The following is an 18,007-nucleotide window of genomic DNA, read 5'->3' as shown; positions in this document are numbered from 1 at the left end:
CCACAATGCAAGACGGATGCACTCAGGCAGACTCAAACTCGTGACCCTCAGGGGCCTGATGATTGACAATTAAGCTGCCAACGAAAGAGTCGCGACACGCGTCTAATAGTTTATGACTAATATTTCACTCTTTTGTGTTTAAAGAGACGACAACGAGAGAATGATTAGCTGATGCTAGGTTGCTGATAAGTGCATAACCTTCGAGATGAAAATTAGAAGTAGAATATAAGAGCTATGAGCTATTGATCAAATACACCTTCAGGTCTGATCAGTCTTACCCATTGAATAGAGCTATAGAAAATCAGAGGTTGACCCTCGTGTTTAGCTGGCTCGAAATTAATTTTGTTTGAATTGGTTCTCATTTGAAATTGCCCTTGAACGGTGTATTCATGTTTGACTCGATTTATATGCTTTTGTTTGTGTTTAGTTCGAAATTAAATAGTTTAAATTAATTAGAATAACATTTCTTTACCATATCTATGCAGTAAAAAAAATGCAAAACCATGTGATCACACAAACTCTTGTGATTTAAAGTTATATATAAATATATATAATATATTATTGTATAAATGATATATATAATTTACTTATTTAAACCTAAGACGAGTCAAATACCATCAAAGGAAGTGTTATTTTGTGTTCGGCTTGTTCATATTTTAAATTATGAAAATTATTTAATCCTTTATTTATCACTTTATCACTGCGGCCCTTTAATGCATCATTATTAAATCGATGTGTTATTTTATGGCATTTACGGGACAAGCAAGACTCTCAAATTGATTTGTTGTTCGCGAACAACTCGCGTTCGGCTGATTAAGTAGCACGTTTTCGATTCGTTTGCTAAGCGAATGAGTAGAACACAAATTTTTTTTCTTATTTCGCTCCATATTTAAGTGGGCCTAACACAAATAAAGATTTGTTAATTCTTGTTTCACTCATTTTGTTTTGAAATAATTAAATTGACTATAAGGCTACACAAATTTATAATCAATTAAAATTATTAATTAAAATAGAATAAAAATATATTAAATTCTATTTAGATGAATATTTTAATATAAGTAATAAGTTTAAATCTTGCCTATCCTTAATAAGTTAACATCTGACAATTGCATGACTATGAATGTCAAAAGGGTTTGTTGTTGACGAACAAGTCGTGTTCGACTCATCGAGTAAAAAAGTCAAATACGAATATATTTTTTTAGTTTTGATATATAAACTAGCCGAACATAAACAATAATATTTTTTAACGAGCCGAACACGAACACCAACACGAATATCATTTTTTTTTTAAGGACTAATTTATAACCCTAGGCCATTAGGGACGAGTATAATTTTACGGTTTTACTAGCATATGTTAGACTTGAGCTCGAGCGGCCTACCAACCTCTTCCCAAATCCCTCGCATTAGATTGCTTTCTTCTTCCTCTTCTCTCACTGGATTGAGCTCCAAGAAACCCAGAAAAGATTCGAATTAGCTGACTGCGATGAGCAGCATAGGCACGGGTTACGATCTATCCGTCACCACCTTCTCCCCCGACGGTAGGGTTTTTCAGATCGAGTACGCGGCCAAAGCAGTCGACAACAGTGGGTGAGACCTAACATCTTTGATCCATTTGACCTCGGCGGCTGCTCTTCAATTCTGTTCTCGTTATTGTTTTTTTTTTCTCTTGATTTTTCTGTGACGTTGCTTACTGGTCTTTTGTTTTACCAGGACTGTTGTTGGTATCAGGTGCAAGGATGGTATTGTTTTGGTGAGGACTGTGTCATCTTGGTTTCTTTGTTCTTTTTTTTTTCACTTGTGTGTTTTACGATGTTTATTTTGGTGATGGTGGACTTTGATTTGGTGTTAGGGTGTGGAGAAGCTGATTTCTTCGAAGATGATGCTGGCGGGATCAAATCGGAGAATCCACTCCGTTCACCGGCATTCTGGAATGGTAGCTTATCTAGAATCCAGATACTCTGTATTTTGGAAAATTTACATGCATACCACTCAATTCCTATGTATTTACATATCTAACACCTAAAGTTCAATTTTTTGATTCATACCACCTTATCTATGCATGAAAAAGTGTATTTCACTTTTAAAAGTTAAAAATTTGTTTTTTGTTATTCTTTATTGATGTTAGCTCTATCTCAAAAAACATCATTTATGAGCTCTAGTTTATGGCCTAACCCTTTCCTTCCCTTTTATGACACATGATAATTTCTTTCCCATTACAATTCCCACTTTGAAAGTGCTCACTTTTCTACATACATGAACCGCCAAATGTTTTCCTACGAGCTTATGTTCGATTGGGACTATTACCACGCTCTAAACTAGTCATTCCAAAATATATCTTTTCTCATTTCATCCCATTCATATTAGCGCTTTTTGGCTTGATTTAATTTATGTGTTAATCAATGCTGAAATCTATATAACATCATCAATCTTATTGTAGTATAATGGAGTTTTCCTCTCAATATCTCATCAAATTCTCTATTTTGGATTTTTATTATTTATAATCGATCCAAGATGTTTGTGCATGCCACACCTTATGACGGTGTAATTATCCATAATTCTGCATAAGTCATTCATGTATTAAATTCAAGAAAATTGCAGATCAATTCACATTCTTGAATGTACTAATTTATAAACATTAACATCTAAAGTTTTCCTTGTAGTTCTAACGTCACATTTTTTACGAGTTTTGTCTCCTTTATTAAGGGCATCTTGCACTCAGTATATATCCCATTGTTATTGGAGTTATACTTGATGATGTGATGATAATGTCTGATGTGAATTGCACACTATTTGTAAAGCAAACACCGCTTTAAAATAGTTTATCCACTCCCCACTCACCATCACTTCTAGCTTGCCTTGCATTTATTTTCACTATTTTTGATATTCTCAACTATCATTTTATAATTTATTTATATTCATCCCTAAATAACTTATCTCTTCGAGATGAGTAACCAAGCATCCTCATATTCTGAAAATTGATATGCTATGATTATAAATTCTTTTGTTATTTATTTATTTTTTAATGTTATATTGGACATTTTAGGTTCTAGCATTTACTAATGTATAGCTATTATGATGAGCATGAAATAATGCAAATGCACTCAAAACTTTGTAGGATAAACTCTTTATTTTGACAAAATTTCATTTCCTTGAATTAAAGTTGGAAATCCCGAGATTCTTAATGAAGTTGATAATTAAATAGTTTTTACTAGTTGCAACTACTAGCAATAAAATAGAACAAAGAACATACAATTAAGTGATAGCCACACACTCATGGAGAAATTAAATTTTTTATTACATTAAAGAAAAGGCCTTATCAATTCTTATTCTTGAGAATACTTATTTATAGCCATTAACTTTTAAATGTTTTCTTATATAAGTACCTATTAAAAGTTAGGTGTTAAATACGTACATACATATGAATTATGTGGTATGTTTGTAAATCCCCCTAACTTTAAATGAAAAATCCAAGTTTGTTGATTATAAAGTTTCATAGTTGTCTGCTTTGCAATATCTTAAACAGATTTTTCTTAAGAAATCAGTAGCATAATTTTGTAGCTTTTCCCCAAAGCAAAGCCTATGGGCCTTGCTCTGTTTTCTTTAGCATACTTTGTGGTGCTATAGCACTTGTTATTTGTTTAGCCAGCCGGCATCCATCTTCTTATTAACTTCTTACCATATTTTTTCCATCATTAATTGTAAGATATATTTCTTTTTACTTTTTGAAATATACAGAAGAACAATATCTTTTAGTTCTATGAATTAGTTTGATTTAGTGTTGTCAAAGCTATAAATGAACTAATGCACTTGATGAACAACTCAAACTCGGCTCGATTAATATTCGATCATGTTTGTACAAATTAGTAAATAAATACGTTGGAAAATTTTTTTAGAACCTGAAAGTTAAATGAATCAAATTTGAACATAATCTAACTCGTTTATTAATTTTCACGAACAAACTCCTTTATTGTTTAACAAATAATTTGTTAAATGCTTTATATTTATATGATATATTATTTAAATAAAATTAGATTAACTAGAACTTATTTAATTATATCCTTAATGGTAACATATTATAATTTAATATGATATAAATTTAATACAATTTCTTCTTATTTTTTCATTTCAATGAACTTATTTTTTAGTACTACTTTATGTTATTTGATTGCAAGAAAACATATTAATTTAGATATTATTTATTTACTTGGTATAAAATAATTATACATTAATTTGAAATTTATTCAATTTTTTAATTATTTAAATTTATAAAATTATTTGCTAATAACTTTATATAAAATGTTTATTACGCTCTTGAATATTTCGCTTTTTTTACTAGTTTTTTTTTGATAAATTAAGTGCAAATAAAAATTTATATGAAAAAAATAGTTACTAATTTGAATTTTTAGCTTTGATAACTTCCCCTTGCATGTTTTTTTTTAATCTTTTCACATAAATTTAGATATATTGTTAGTGGCTATTCATTTACTATTTTTAGTTTGTTATGTTTTAATTTTATTTATATTCAAACATGAAATTAAAGTATGTATGATATTCTTGAGCATTCATTTTCTAAAAACAAAAAATATGTTGCTCACACTTTTGTGTCAGGATGATGGGAGCCATACCCAATTGGGTTGAGTTTGAGGAATTCTTAAAATTTTAAAAACATCTTAGACATATTTTATGTCTTTTTAAAACAATTTAATTTATTTTTAAAACGAACTTAATAGAAGTAAACAAAAATAATTTACTATCTTTTCAACTACTTATAAAATTAAAATAAAATGAATAAAGATCCAAAAAATGACCATAGTTATTTTGGTGACATGCTTTCAAATACAGGCTGTGTCTGGATTAGCAGCAGATGGTAGACAAATTGTTGCAAGGGCTAAGTCTGAAGCAACAAACTATGAAAGGTTCCTTTCTTCATTTATTAAATTCTATTTTACTGAATCCTTTTCTATGTTAATTCTTTTGTATAGATTGTTCTCTTTGCTATATAAGATACTTCTTGAACAGAACATATGGCGAGCCTATCCCTGTGAGGGAACTCGCAGATCGAGTTGCCAGCTATGTTCATCTTTGTACGCTTTATTGGTGGCTGAGGTACTAAATTCATGGAAGATTTAGATACATGCCACTCAATTCCTATCTATATACATATCTAACACCTAAACTATAATTTTTGCATTCATGCCACCTTACCTATGCATAAAAATGTGTACTTCACTTTTTAAATGTTAGAATGGTTGTATTTTTGATGTGATATGAAAAATTTGAGTGGTGCAAGTGCAAAAAGGAAAGTTTAGACGTTAAATATGTAAATGCATAGGAATTGGGTGGTAGGTGTTTAAATGCCCCTAAATTCATTTAAGTATCTTTATTTTGACAATCTGTTTGATATGCTTTCTCCGATGATGAGTTTAATTTATATTTATATGAATAACTAAAATAAAAAAAGTCATATTTTGCTTTTTCAGACCATTTGGCTGTGGTGTTATCCTTGGAGGTTATGATAGAGATGGACCTCAGCTGTATATTGTTGAACCTTCAGGAGTTTCCTATGTTAGTTTATCACATCATTGATCAAATTTGTTTAATTTTTCTTGCATAGGCATATATTGCCGTATGTAATTATTTTATTTCGAACTAGATTGTAACTGTTATACCTTTATATTTTGCAGAGATATTTTGGTGCTGCAATTGGGAAGGGCAGGCAAGCTGCTAAGACGTAAGTAGTGATTTTGCTAAGGTTTGATAACTGCAATTTTTGTCAAAGAATAGTATTTGATTGTTTTAAGCAATTTATAATCTGTGAGTATGTTTACTTTTTTTTTTCTTGATAACGTCCATCTTTTTTATATGAATATGAATGAGGGCTTAAATATCATAGCCGTACTTTTTAGCTGTTGGTGGAGATTTTCCCAGAGTCTTGCATTTAATTGATCATAACATATCAAGGGTAGGATTTCCTAATGCAAAAGTAAAGCACGAAATTAAATTATGACTCAAAAAATAAATTGCATTTTTTTCTAAGGCACAAAACATTGCAATTATTAGAAGTAAACATATCATGACGTGTACAAAAATATTGTTATATGAGAATTCTCTCTAAAAAATCTTTGATTGATATCGGACCCACCTGTCGAAGTGGAAAGTGGCTAAATAGAGCTCACCTGTTGAAGTAATTGAAATCAATAAATTTGAGCCCACCTGCTGAAGTGGTTGAAATCAATAAAATCGAGCCCATCTGTCAAAGTTGTTGAATCGAGTCCACCTGCTGAAGTAGCTGATTCGATCACTCTCATCTTCCTCGAAAGAACCGCCTAGTTCACCTATGTGAAGGGGACAATTTGAGGAAACCATCATGATTAATTAGGATGCTCGTAGGTCATTCATTAAAGACGCCACTCAACATTCGTGATCTACCCCTTTCTCTTATATGCCAGAGAAATGCCCGAGACTTGCCAGGAACTAGAATAAGAAGAGCTCTCGAGCCAATCTTTGAGCGAGAAAGATTACGCATAGACGACTTGATTTGTTTGGAAGAAGTACTGTTACAAACTCGTTATGGGAAGAAAAGTTGAATGTTTTCTCCTGGCTATCACGAGGAAGAATTAAGGAGAGGAAGAAAACAAAGACCGGTAGACATCCCCTTCTCAAGAGAAATTTTGGAAGTTGAGCGCCAAGGAATTTCAAGATTCCATCTTTGGAATCTTACAAAGGAAAATCTAACCCCAACGACCACTTATCGTCCTTTGAGTCGGCTGTCAATCTGCTCAGGATAAACATCGCATCAAAATATTGTTTATTCTTCATGATGTTGAAATAATCAACTCTACACCGGTTCAACCACCTACCAATAAGAGTTATTACATGCGGTTCAGTTTACTAGTGCACAGAAGCCACAAAAAGCTTGCAAGTACTCCTGAAGATACATCAGGAGCCCACCAAAACCTTGAGTGGTTTTATCACTCATTTTCAGCGGGAAATGCTGGACGTCCAAGACCTAGAGTCGGCGTCACTGACATGGCCTTAGTTCAAGGCCTACGCGAATGGTCATTTCAATACACTCTTGCCTTTGTGGAAGCTGAAGACATTGGGAGAGCTTCTGGAGCTTGAAATTAGCCTTATCTTTAGAGAAGAATATAATTCTAGTCCTGGATCCTCTCGACCACCAGAGTCCAGAGAAAGATCCCAGACCCAACCTTATGAAAATCGACAAAATCTGAAGAATCATTTTAGGAAGAGGAAAACCCATAATACTCGTGACAATTGCACTCTTCAAAATTAAAGAAATACAAGGAGATTAGCTAAAAGAAGACCCGATATGACTCGGAAACTGCTCCGCCTCATCCTTCCTTTGGCAGAAATTACTCCACTGAAAGTTTCAATGACCGAAGTTGTGGAATTCATTCATAATAAAGATAATTTCAAAGAGCCCTTTCTCTTGAAAGCAAAAACACACGCCCGTGATCCTAACCGATATTGTGCCATCATCGAGATCATAATCACGACATTGAAGAATGTCATCATATTCGCAACTCGATCGAAGAACTAATCAAGGTAGGAAAGTTGGAGAAGGTCGTAGCCCCAGGGACTCATACTCATAAACAACAGGGTAAGGTGTCTGTCGACGACAATAACAATGAGCTAAAATATTTGATAACAATCACGGCTCCTGTGGTTTACGTTAATAGCTAGGCGTCTGATAGAATGATGATAGCTAGGCTCTGTAATAGCTAGGCTCTGTAACATGACATCATCTTATGACCGGTCATTGGCAGAAAGTTAAATTTGAAAGCATCCCTCAATTTTACTATTTTTGTAAGGCCTTTGGCCACATTCACTTTGAATGCTTCCAAGGCCTTTTCAAATATAAGAATATTATAGGTTTAGAATCTTGAAGTTCACTTAAATGGTCATACCCCGTATTCTCCTTCAATGATTGTTGCTTCTTCATTAGTAGAGACGAATTGATTATTTGGAAGCTTTATTTGTAGTGTTGCCTCTACCATCTCTTTGGCTTGAATGTTTACATCTCTTAAAATTGTTATGTACATTGATCCTCTTGCCTCTTACTAGAGAATAAGCACAAGGTCATAATCCATTGCTTTCTTTTGATTTTAATTGGCGCATTTTGAGTGATAATGTGCTGGTGGGAAGGAAGTTTCATAACCTATTCAGTAGATGGGGCTATAATCAGAAGGAGAATTCATTTGTACTCTCCATTTCTAACCAAGCATTAAATTACGTGGGCTCATGAGCTTGTATTCCATGATTTCTTAGTTTACCTTATGTAATTTGTTTCTCTAGAAATTCTTAATAATTTTTTTCATGTACTTGTATCATTTGCTTATTAAAAATTATGCTTAATGAAGGTTGTGGCTACTGCATGACTCCTGTTTGTATAACGTTCCTTCATTGCTTATGTGATCTTTTTCACAAGACTACCATCATCGATTCTCCGGGCGATTTCTAGTCTTAGTGAAACTTAGCTACACCTTATTTTGTGAATATTTGCAATCACTATCTACATAAGCAAGACTTTTTGGCTGTGAGCTTTTCTGTAGCGGTTGCCTTACACCATACTTTAAGGGTTCTTATATTTTTGGGATGCGCTTGGTTAAAAAATAATGGAGTTTTCGGCTATTAGTGTTGTATGAAGGAAAATATAATTATATTAGCTATTTTATTTTGGATCTACTTTAGTTTATACTTTTCATCTTCTTTGAACGACATTGTCCGCAAGGTCACGAACGACTTTGTCTGCTTCCCGAGTGCATCATCCAAAGTTGACATCATCCGCTTCGCATTCTTTGTCAGTGTCATTCGACTTCATCTGCATCGACTTTGCCTTTAGCTTTGTCTTTCTTTGTCGGTGGCTTTGTTTTTCATAACACTATCGCTCATCTTCTTTTAAGATTGCGTTAGCTTCTTCTTCGGCTGCAACATCACTCATCAGCTTCATCTGCTTAGGTCGACTACAGTAGCTGTTTTGTTCGAATGTTTTGCTTCTTTTTGTTTGACTTCATGTGTTGCTTCCTTCGGCTTCATTCCGTTGGTCACTTTCATCTGATTCAGCTGGAGTTCGTCCCGCCCTTTAGCTCATCAATACTTAATCTCATATTTGGTTATAATTATGGTTGTGGAACAGAAATATGGTTTAACTAAGGCTATCAAAGCGACTTGTTTTTCGCGAACAACTTGTGTTCTATTTGTTCGCCAAGTAAACGAGCCGGACTCAAACAATTTTGCGCTCGATATATAAACAAGAACACAAATAAAAATTTATTCGTTCGTGTTTCGCTCGTTTTGCGCTCAACATATATATAATGCGTGTTATTTTTAAATAATTTAATTGACTACATGGCTACAAAGATTTATAATCAATTAAAAATAATAATTAAGACAATAGAATAAAAATTATTAAATTAGATTCAAATGACGTTTTAATATAAACAATAATTTTTAAATCTTGCCCCAACCCTTAACATCTTATGGCTACTTGATTAGGGTTGTGAAAACATTGTTTGTCAAAATGCTTTGTTGCTCGTGAACAACTCGTGTTTGGCTCAATAAGCAAACGACCAAATACGAACAAATTTTTTGAGCTTGATATATAAATGACTCAAACACAAACAATGATATTTTTTAACGAACAGAACATCGGAGCCGAACTCGAACACATTTTTTGAGCTCGAAATGTAAACGTTTACACCCCTAAATGAGCATGCTAGGCAAGATTAGTTCACGTTGCTGGAGTAGTACCTGCCATCTTGAGAGGGGACGGACCTGGAACTGCCCCCTTTACATAGGCGAGCTAGGTGATTCTTTCGAGGAAGATGAGAGTGATCAGATCAACTATTTTGGCAGGTGGGCTCAATTTTGGCCACTTCGGATATTGGTCTCGATTTCGGCCACTTCGGATATTGTTCTCGATTTCGGCCACTACGGCAGGTGATCTCGATTTCAGCCACTTTGGCAGGTGCTCTCGATTCAACCACTTCTGCTGGTAGGCCCAATTCAGCCACTTCGCCATGTGGGCCCGATTTCAGCCAGGAAATTTTTAGCGAAAATTTTCATAAATCCGTATTTGTGTATACACATGAATATAAACATAAGCATTAGAATTGATTTTTCTACTAATGTTGAAAAGACTATAGGTTGTCCTTGTATGCAATTTCCTTATATTTGGTTTTTGAAATGTTAAGGTTTTGTACTAATCTTGACACTGCCTTCTTTGTACTCTTAAGCACCTCTCTTGTTAAACATCAAAATTTTTCTTATTATGCATTAAATTTTTTCTAACCTTATAATGTAAATAATGTATATGTTGTGCAGATGATCTATCAAAACTGAAATATGCAGGTAGTGGTAAAGAAATCAGATTCATAGACTTTCTATGATTCAGAGTTTGAGCACTTTTAGACGGTGTCATGTTTATATATGCAATGCAAATTTAGTGATAGGTAGATGTGTATCTCAATAACCTCCACCTTTTTTTAAACCTTAGTTTGACTATCAAATTGGAGGTGAAAGGATGATGAAAATTAACGCTTGTTACATAATAATTCTCATGAAATTTTCATGAGATAGGAATAAATTCTGACATTTTTATTAAATACTTTTGTATGACCCATCTAACCTATATATTTCTGTAGATAAAGACACTGCTACATAAGATTCATCCAGAATTTTGGGGCATGTAATAAAACTAGTAATTTTAACAATCTATCAGCCACCATTATTACCATCATGGCTCTAAACAGTTTTTGGTAATCCCAATGTAAAATTCATAAAAATGTTTGCCTGAGGAGTTAAAGGAATAGGAAGAGAAGTACACATGCAGATGCATTGTGTGATTATTTTTTTCATTTGGCATGCATGATTGCCATTGACGATCCGTGTAGCATTCTTTTGCTATGAAGGCCAATAAAATCTACTGTCAAATAAATGTATTATATTATCTTGCCTATGTGACAAACATGCATTTCCTAAAGAAGAGCTCGTGGGAATCTAAAGCCTACTAGCATTTAACAAATTATACATATATCCAACTTGAATCATAAAAATTGCCTTGTACAAATGACATTTCTGTGGTTGTGATAAGTCAAGTAAAAGTCTAGAAATGTCAGTCACTTGTTTTCTATTCTATCAAACGAGATGCATTATTTTGCATAGAGGTTGAGACTAAGGAAATTTTGGATGGTGCATACGTTGGTTTATTTTGAATGCTTGATATACGTTCCAGGATATAGTTGTAATCTTGAAGGTATCTATTTCACTTAACATATTATTATGAAAATTCTTTTGAGTATTTATGTATTTCTAAGCATGATGATTATAAATAGATATGATGGCATTTGATAGCAAATAATTTTGTTAGTACGTAATGCTTTAATGGGAGCATAACGTTTTCTATCACAAGTAGAATAATTTTGTTTAGCCTCATTCAACTTTTAATTTAAGTAGGAACTTGTACGATTTTGGCTAAGAGCATGTTTATACTAATGACAAAGGCATCATATGATATCTTAAAATACTTCTCCAAAATTGGAAAGGTTTAAAAGGCGATGCAATCATTAATACCTATATTTGTTTAAAGGCTTTGCTACGATATGTGTCTAATTAAGCTCGCCTTTTAAGATCTATCAAAGGGGTGGTAATAAAATTCAACTTTGTAATGATATGTCTCTATAATGTAGCTAACTTGAGAAAACACCAAACATCGAATGCAGAAGTAGGGGTTGGTCGATCAAGGATTGCTTTGATTTTTTAGGGATCATGTTAAATTCCCTTGATAGATAACACAAATCCAAGACATATTTAAATGTGCAATTAGAAAGAGTAATATTCAACTTATTGTCCCTTACAACTTGATGATACTTGATGCAAATTATCTATAAATAAATGTGATCAAATTAAAACTGAATCACCAATCTCATAATGGTATATTAGACAGAAGATAATTCATAAGACATAACATATCACTGTACAACCTGACGAGTGTCTTAAATGTTACTTTTCATTCATCTTTAGGAAAAAATTGAATCATATGGTACTATGCCAAGAATGTCATCCAATGTTGGTATAAAGAATCTTTACTTTAAGGTGATTGTATTTATTGTTTAACTATGATCGCATATGTCAACAAACATCATTCTTTGGTGTCAATAATGTTGGAACAAACGCGAACATAACTTTTTTTTTGTGTATGTATTTTTAAGGAAATAGTTTATTTACTTGAATGTTTTTGTTTAGCATATTATGGCATTCATTGAATCTTATAGCATGATAAAATTTATAACTGTGAGCTCGAGATAAAAATTCAATGATATACTAAACATTCATTGTGGGAGGAAGCTCTTTGAGTAGCTAATTAGGAGCAGCGGCCCAAAATTCTAGATGAAAGTTTATAACCATAGCATATTTATAATTTTTAGAAATAGAAAAAGATATCTGATTTGTGACCAACACAAATTGTATAGGGGAATCAATGATAGCCCACTAGAAGGTCTTTTGACCATAAGATAATAACCCCGAAAAGAAATATGAAATGGTCAGATTTGTCTAAGTTTTTGCCAAAACTTCAAATAGTTTGGTGGAATTACTAGTCGTTAACTCAGATTGAACAATTGGCACTCTAGCTGATTTTGGTGTAAAGTTTATAGCCATAACATTTCTATGATTTTTGAAGCAAGAGAAGAAATAAATATCTTACATATCTAACAAAGGATGGGGGCATTTACACACATACTACCCAATTCTTATGTATTTACATACCTAACACCTAAACTTTGTTTTTTACATTTAAAACACTCAAATATTTCATGTCAAATAAAAAATAGTACCATTTTAACTTTTAAAAGTGAAATACACCATTTCATATATAGGTTAGGTGGTAAGTATGTAAAAGTTGAAGTTTAGGTGTTAGATATGTAAAGGCATAAGAATTGAATGATATGCATATAAATCTTCCTTTAGGATAAAATATAAAGATAGAAAATTTTACTTGAGGGTAATCTCTTAAAGAAGTTTTTCAAACGGTGTCATTGAATTCAGGATTACATCATATGTTGGTGGTAGATTAAACTTAACCGCTGAATAGATTTATATGTTCATGCTCTAAAGCCAAAAATGATTTGGAGGATATGATTGACATCCATGGGGAAGATATCACATTAGATTTGTCCTCATAACAATCCTTCTAGATAATAACTAGACGACTTTTTATAATATATGAGGTTCTTTGGTTCTCCCAAGCTCATGGAAAGGCGTAGGATGTGACTCTTTTGTCCAAATAGCTTTTAAGCTAAGTTGTTTCTTAGAGAACATTAACGGAAATCCTTTTATTAATAACTAATTTACATATTTTATGATAATAATTTGCATACATTAGTAAGATACTAGTGCATTTCCAATACTCAGAAGTGGTTGAGGATGTGAAAATAATTCCCACAACATGAAAATGTGCTGAACTATCATAAAAAACATTAGCACCCTCATCTTTAAAAGGCTTATCATTTGATCATATCCTCAACTAGAATTTGAGCTTTTTTGATCCATTAAAAAACTAATATGAGGGCGTTGGAATAAGTGCTTGCCAAATTAACAATTGATTTATCTAGCATATTCTCTCGTTGTTGTGAGACTTAAATTTGGAATAAAAAACTATTGTGTATGGCCTAGGCTGAAATACAGAGTTTCCAACTAAAGTGGAAGTGGTTAATATCTTATCAGAATTAATTTTTGATGAAAAATGTGTTATGAAAGCCTATATTGTTTCCTGAACTCAAAGCCTTGTGCTAGGCACCCTCAATATTATTGGGATTATATAAAAGTTATTCTAACTTTATACGAGGAGAATGTCATTTCAATTTTGAATTATCCTAGAAAAGCTCTCACTTCAATACTAGCTTTTCGAATTGATTATGCTAAACAATAATTGATTGAGAACCTCAACTACAATTGAAAAGGACTTGGCAAGCCTCCTATAGAGCGAACAATAGTTTTGCCTAAAAAATTATTTTTATTTTAGCGAAGGGGTAGCTCTCGACAAGTCTTTATCTTGAATAAGGATATTCTATTTTCATTTAATTTATTTTGACAACTTCATTTTGGAGATATAATTGTGCATATACAAGATGGATCTAGAGGGCACTTAATCGCTCATAAATAATTTGCATTTATTAAATCATTTGGTAGTAATGCACGTCATGGTTCCCTATCTATAGAAATAAGGTTACAAGAAAAAGGTCAAGCATTTGAATTAGAACTAATCCTATCCAATCTAGGAAGTATTCAATTTTAAGTATATTCTTAACCAAAAGTAAATAAATCCTAACCAATCTAGTAAGTATTCAATTTTAAGCATATTCTTAACCAAAAGTAAATAAAACTTGACAAACTATTTATCATTAGAAATAATTACAAAGTCTTTGCAGCAAGGGACATATTTAATGTTTTGAAGATATCATAATTATCTGGCTTTATTTATAATATTTAATGTCAATATATTTTAAAAATTAATTTAAATCATTTGGAACTTTTTATTAAAAATAAGTAAAAATGTTGTTGTATTTGACGCTAATGACCAGTGCCAGAAATTACCAGCATCTGGACTTTAGTTCAGAGAATGAATGCAAATTTGATAATTATGAAATTCGATTTCAGGAATCCATTGCAAGGTTTAAACTCGCAGGCTAATTCATGCATATTAAATAGATTTATCGACCAAATATTTGTCTGAAAAACTCTTGTATTACTCTGTATTCATTTGGAATTTCGGACATGATGTTTCATATTCACAGGATTTGTTTGGGATCACTTTTGTTTTCTTGCTTTTTGTTTTTATTTAAAAAAAAAACATATTTATTTTGTACTTTTTTAGCATTTATTTATTTTTTGTATTAAAAAACAAATTAGCTTGTTTTTAAAAATCACTTAAAACATCTATAAATTATTTTGAGTGGTTTTAAAATCAAGAAAATTTGTTAAAACACAACAAACATATTAATTTCATGTAAAAATATAAACAAAATAAAATAAAAAAAATGAAAAGCTGTCCAAAACAATCCCTTTGTTTCCAATTTATGCCATTTGTCGGTTTTTCAATGTATATTTGACTACTTGTTTGGGGTTCAGACCAGCATTTAAAAGAAAGAAAGTTTTATCTTGATGTTTCTGCTCATCTCATCTATTTGATTTTTGACAGGGAAATTGAAAAGTTGAAGCTTTCTGAACTAACATGCAGGCAAGGCGTCGTTGAAGTTGCCAAGATGTAAGTGATTTAGGTACTTCTGGATAAAAGTGTATTATAAGTTTCACATACCACTCAATTCCCATGTATTTACATATCTAACAGTTAAACTTCAATTTCTACATACATACCATCTTACCTATGCATGAAAGGTGTATTTCACTTCTTAAAGTTATTTTTGATGTGATATGAAATATTTGTCTTGTATAAATGTAAAAAAAATAAAATCTTTGTTTTAGATTTGTAAATACATAGGAATTGGTTGGCATGTATGTGAATGCCTCTGCTTAGAGAAATTTACATACATACCACGCAATTCTTATGTATTTACATATCTAACACCTCAACTTTCATATTTACATGCATACCACTTTGGTCTGATAAAACTATGCATGAAAACGGTGTATTTCACTTTTAAAAAGTAGGTAATAGTGGTATTCTTTATGCGATATTAAAGATTTGAGTGTCATGCCTGTAAATCTGAAATTTTGGATGTTATATATGTAAATACATAAGAATTGTGTGGCCTGTTTGTAAATGCCCCTTTTGCCTATCAGACCTGATATCAAAATTCTTTCGAAAGCAATTAGTGCAGAAATACCGGCTGGCTATTTACTAGATGCATACTTCTACTAGATGAAAATAGTCTGGACATTAAATTTAAGTTTTTATGGAGTCTCGAATTAAAATGGCCCTCTACAAAGAATTAGGAGGCTATTTTTTGACACTTCTCTCTTTTCTTATATTAATTCATCAATGTTAAAGTTATGAAGCTAGACAAGAAGTGGAGAATACATCATTGCACATTTATTTATTTACTTCTATCTTCATAATGTGATCTCTTTATGTATCCACGTCCTTAATGCTACTATTGTCTGTACATTTTTTCTATAGAAAATTTTCATATTATTTTTATCTTTTTAATTAAAACATCTATGACCTACTATAATTCACAGTGATGCTTTCATAAAACAGAGCCTCTCAGTCAGAAAGATTATTGGGAACTCCAGCAGTTTAGAAATAGAACAAAAAATTTCCTTTACATAGAACATGTAAATAGAGTGACAATATGCAGAAATTGTTTGTTCTATTAATTTTCTTTATCACATGGAATCCATCCATAGAACAAATTTTGCTTTATGAAATATAGTTTTTCTAAATTAATCTTCATCTCCTGAAAATTCGTGCTTTTATCAACCACAATCTTATCAATAATATCAGAACAGCAATACATAATCTCACGTACAATTCATATTATTTTCATGAGTTGTTAATTTGAGTGTCTTATGAAATCACAAATGTTTCTGCAAGCAATGTGCTCCTAAGTAGAAATGGAATGAGGGAATCAAAAAAAGGAAGAAGTTTGAAGGGAATGTTACGATATGGCGTCAAAATCAGCATGTTTTTTCACAAAAATCATTGCAAAATAATATTTTCTTCAGTAATTCAAACAACTCAACAAGAATACAAAAGATAAGCACCTACAATTCGAGGCACCTACAATTCGAGAGAAGCACCTACAATTCGAGAGATAGGCGATCTCTCCCAATTTCTACAATTTGAGAGGTAGGAAATCTTTCCCAAACTCTAAACCTAAGACTCACAACCCAATCTCATGCATAAATCTAACCCTAAATATAATAAGCCTATTTATACCCAATAATACTACTACTGCTACTAATAATAAAAGCCTAACTTGCCCTTAGGCATACAAAAGAAAAAATTGCACTTAGGGTAGAGAACACCGTAACATAACAGGGAATTATAAATGTTTTAGCCAAAATTGCCCTTAAGTTGAAAATTGCTGACCTACACAGATTGTAGTGTCTTCTGTGTTTGTTTCCTAGAATGAAATTTTTATTCTTTTCTTTTTTTATATTTCCTGATTAGGATTTTTTATTAATGAAGTATTTGTGAATCATTTCAAATATAGCCTCTTGTTAAACTTATTGTTACATATTTACCCCCATTCCAATTTTACAGAATTTATGGTGTTCATGATGAGGCCAAGGATAAAGCCTTTGAATTGGAATTGAGCTGGGTCTGTGAAGAATCAAACAGGCAGCACCAAAAGGTAATATATAAGTTCTGTGAGATCTTTCAGATGCTCTCAGGTTTGAAAGAAAACATCTACTACTCAAGTCATGGAAGATTTACATAAATTGCACTCAATTTTTATATATTTACATAAACATCCAGACTTGAATTGTTTCCTATACACCACCTTACCTATGCATGGAAAAGGTGTATTTTGCTTTTTAAAAGTTAAAATAGTGGTATTTTTGTTGTCATATGAAAGATTTGGGTAGTTTAATTGTAGAATATATATAGTTTAGATGTTGGATATGTAAATAAATAGAAATTAGGTGGTGTGTTTGTAAACGCCGCTTGTTTATCTAAATAATTGAGCAAACTTGAACAAGAATTTATTAGCTTGTTTGCTGTTTAACAAATAGCTGGTGAAGAACTCTATAAAATGCTCATTTAATGACACTTCAATTATTGCATATTCATAACAATCTTCTTATAACATGAGCTTTAAGTGTAATGCACATGATTGGAGATGTAAATATCATAAAAATCTCAAATAATTAGATACTTAAATTAAACTTGATTAAATAAAATAAATAGTAATTAGTGTATTATTTTAAGTTGAATGTTTGGTAGGCCTTTGTATGTAATAATAGTATAGCACTCGCAGGTGCCGGAGGATCTCCTGGAGGAAGCCAAAGCAGCCGCCATTGC

General features: G+C 32.0%; 1 protein-coding gene across 1 annotated transcript; it reads left to right on the top strand.

The window, feature by feature from the left end:
- Window positions 1-1,340: 1,340 nt before the first annotated feature.
- LOC110023798 (proteasome subunit alpha type-3) lies at window positions 1,341-18,007 on the top strand (the record flags this gene model as incomplete). Its single annotated transcript, XM_020723390.1, is given in 10 exon segments — window positions 1,341-1,587; window positions 1,711-1,750; window positions 1,850-1,933; window positions 4,843-4,916; window positions 5,020-5,106; window positions 5,481-5,565; window positions 5,685-5,731; window positions 15,218-15,283; window positions 17,246-17,336; window positions 17,964-18,007. Coding segments are annotated over 10 exon segments (722 nt in total), but the record flags the coding sequence as incomplete, so codon positions are not given.

Source organism: Phalaenopsis equestris, unplaced genomic scaffold, assembly GCF_001263595.1.
Source record: "Phalaenopsis equestris unplaced genomic scaffold, ASM126359v1 Scaffold000232, whole genome shotgun sequence".
NCBI classification, from domain to species: Eukaryota; Viridiplantae; Streptophyta; class Magnoliopsida; order Asparagales; family Orchidaceae; genus Phalaenopsis; species Phalaenopsis equestris.
This window is presented reverse-complemented; position numbering and strand designations above follow the sequence as displayed.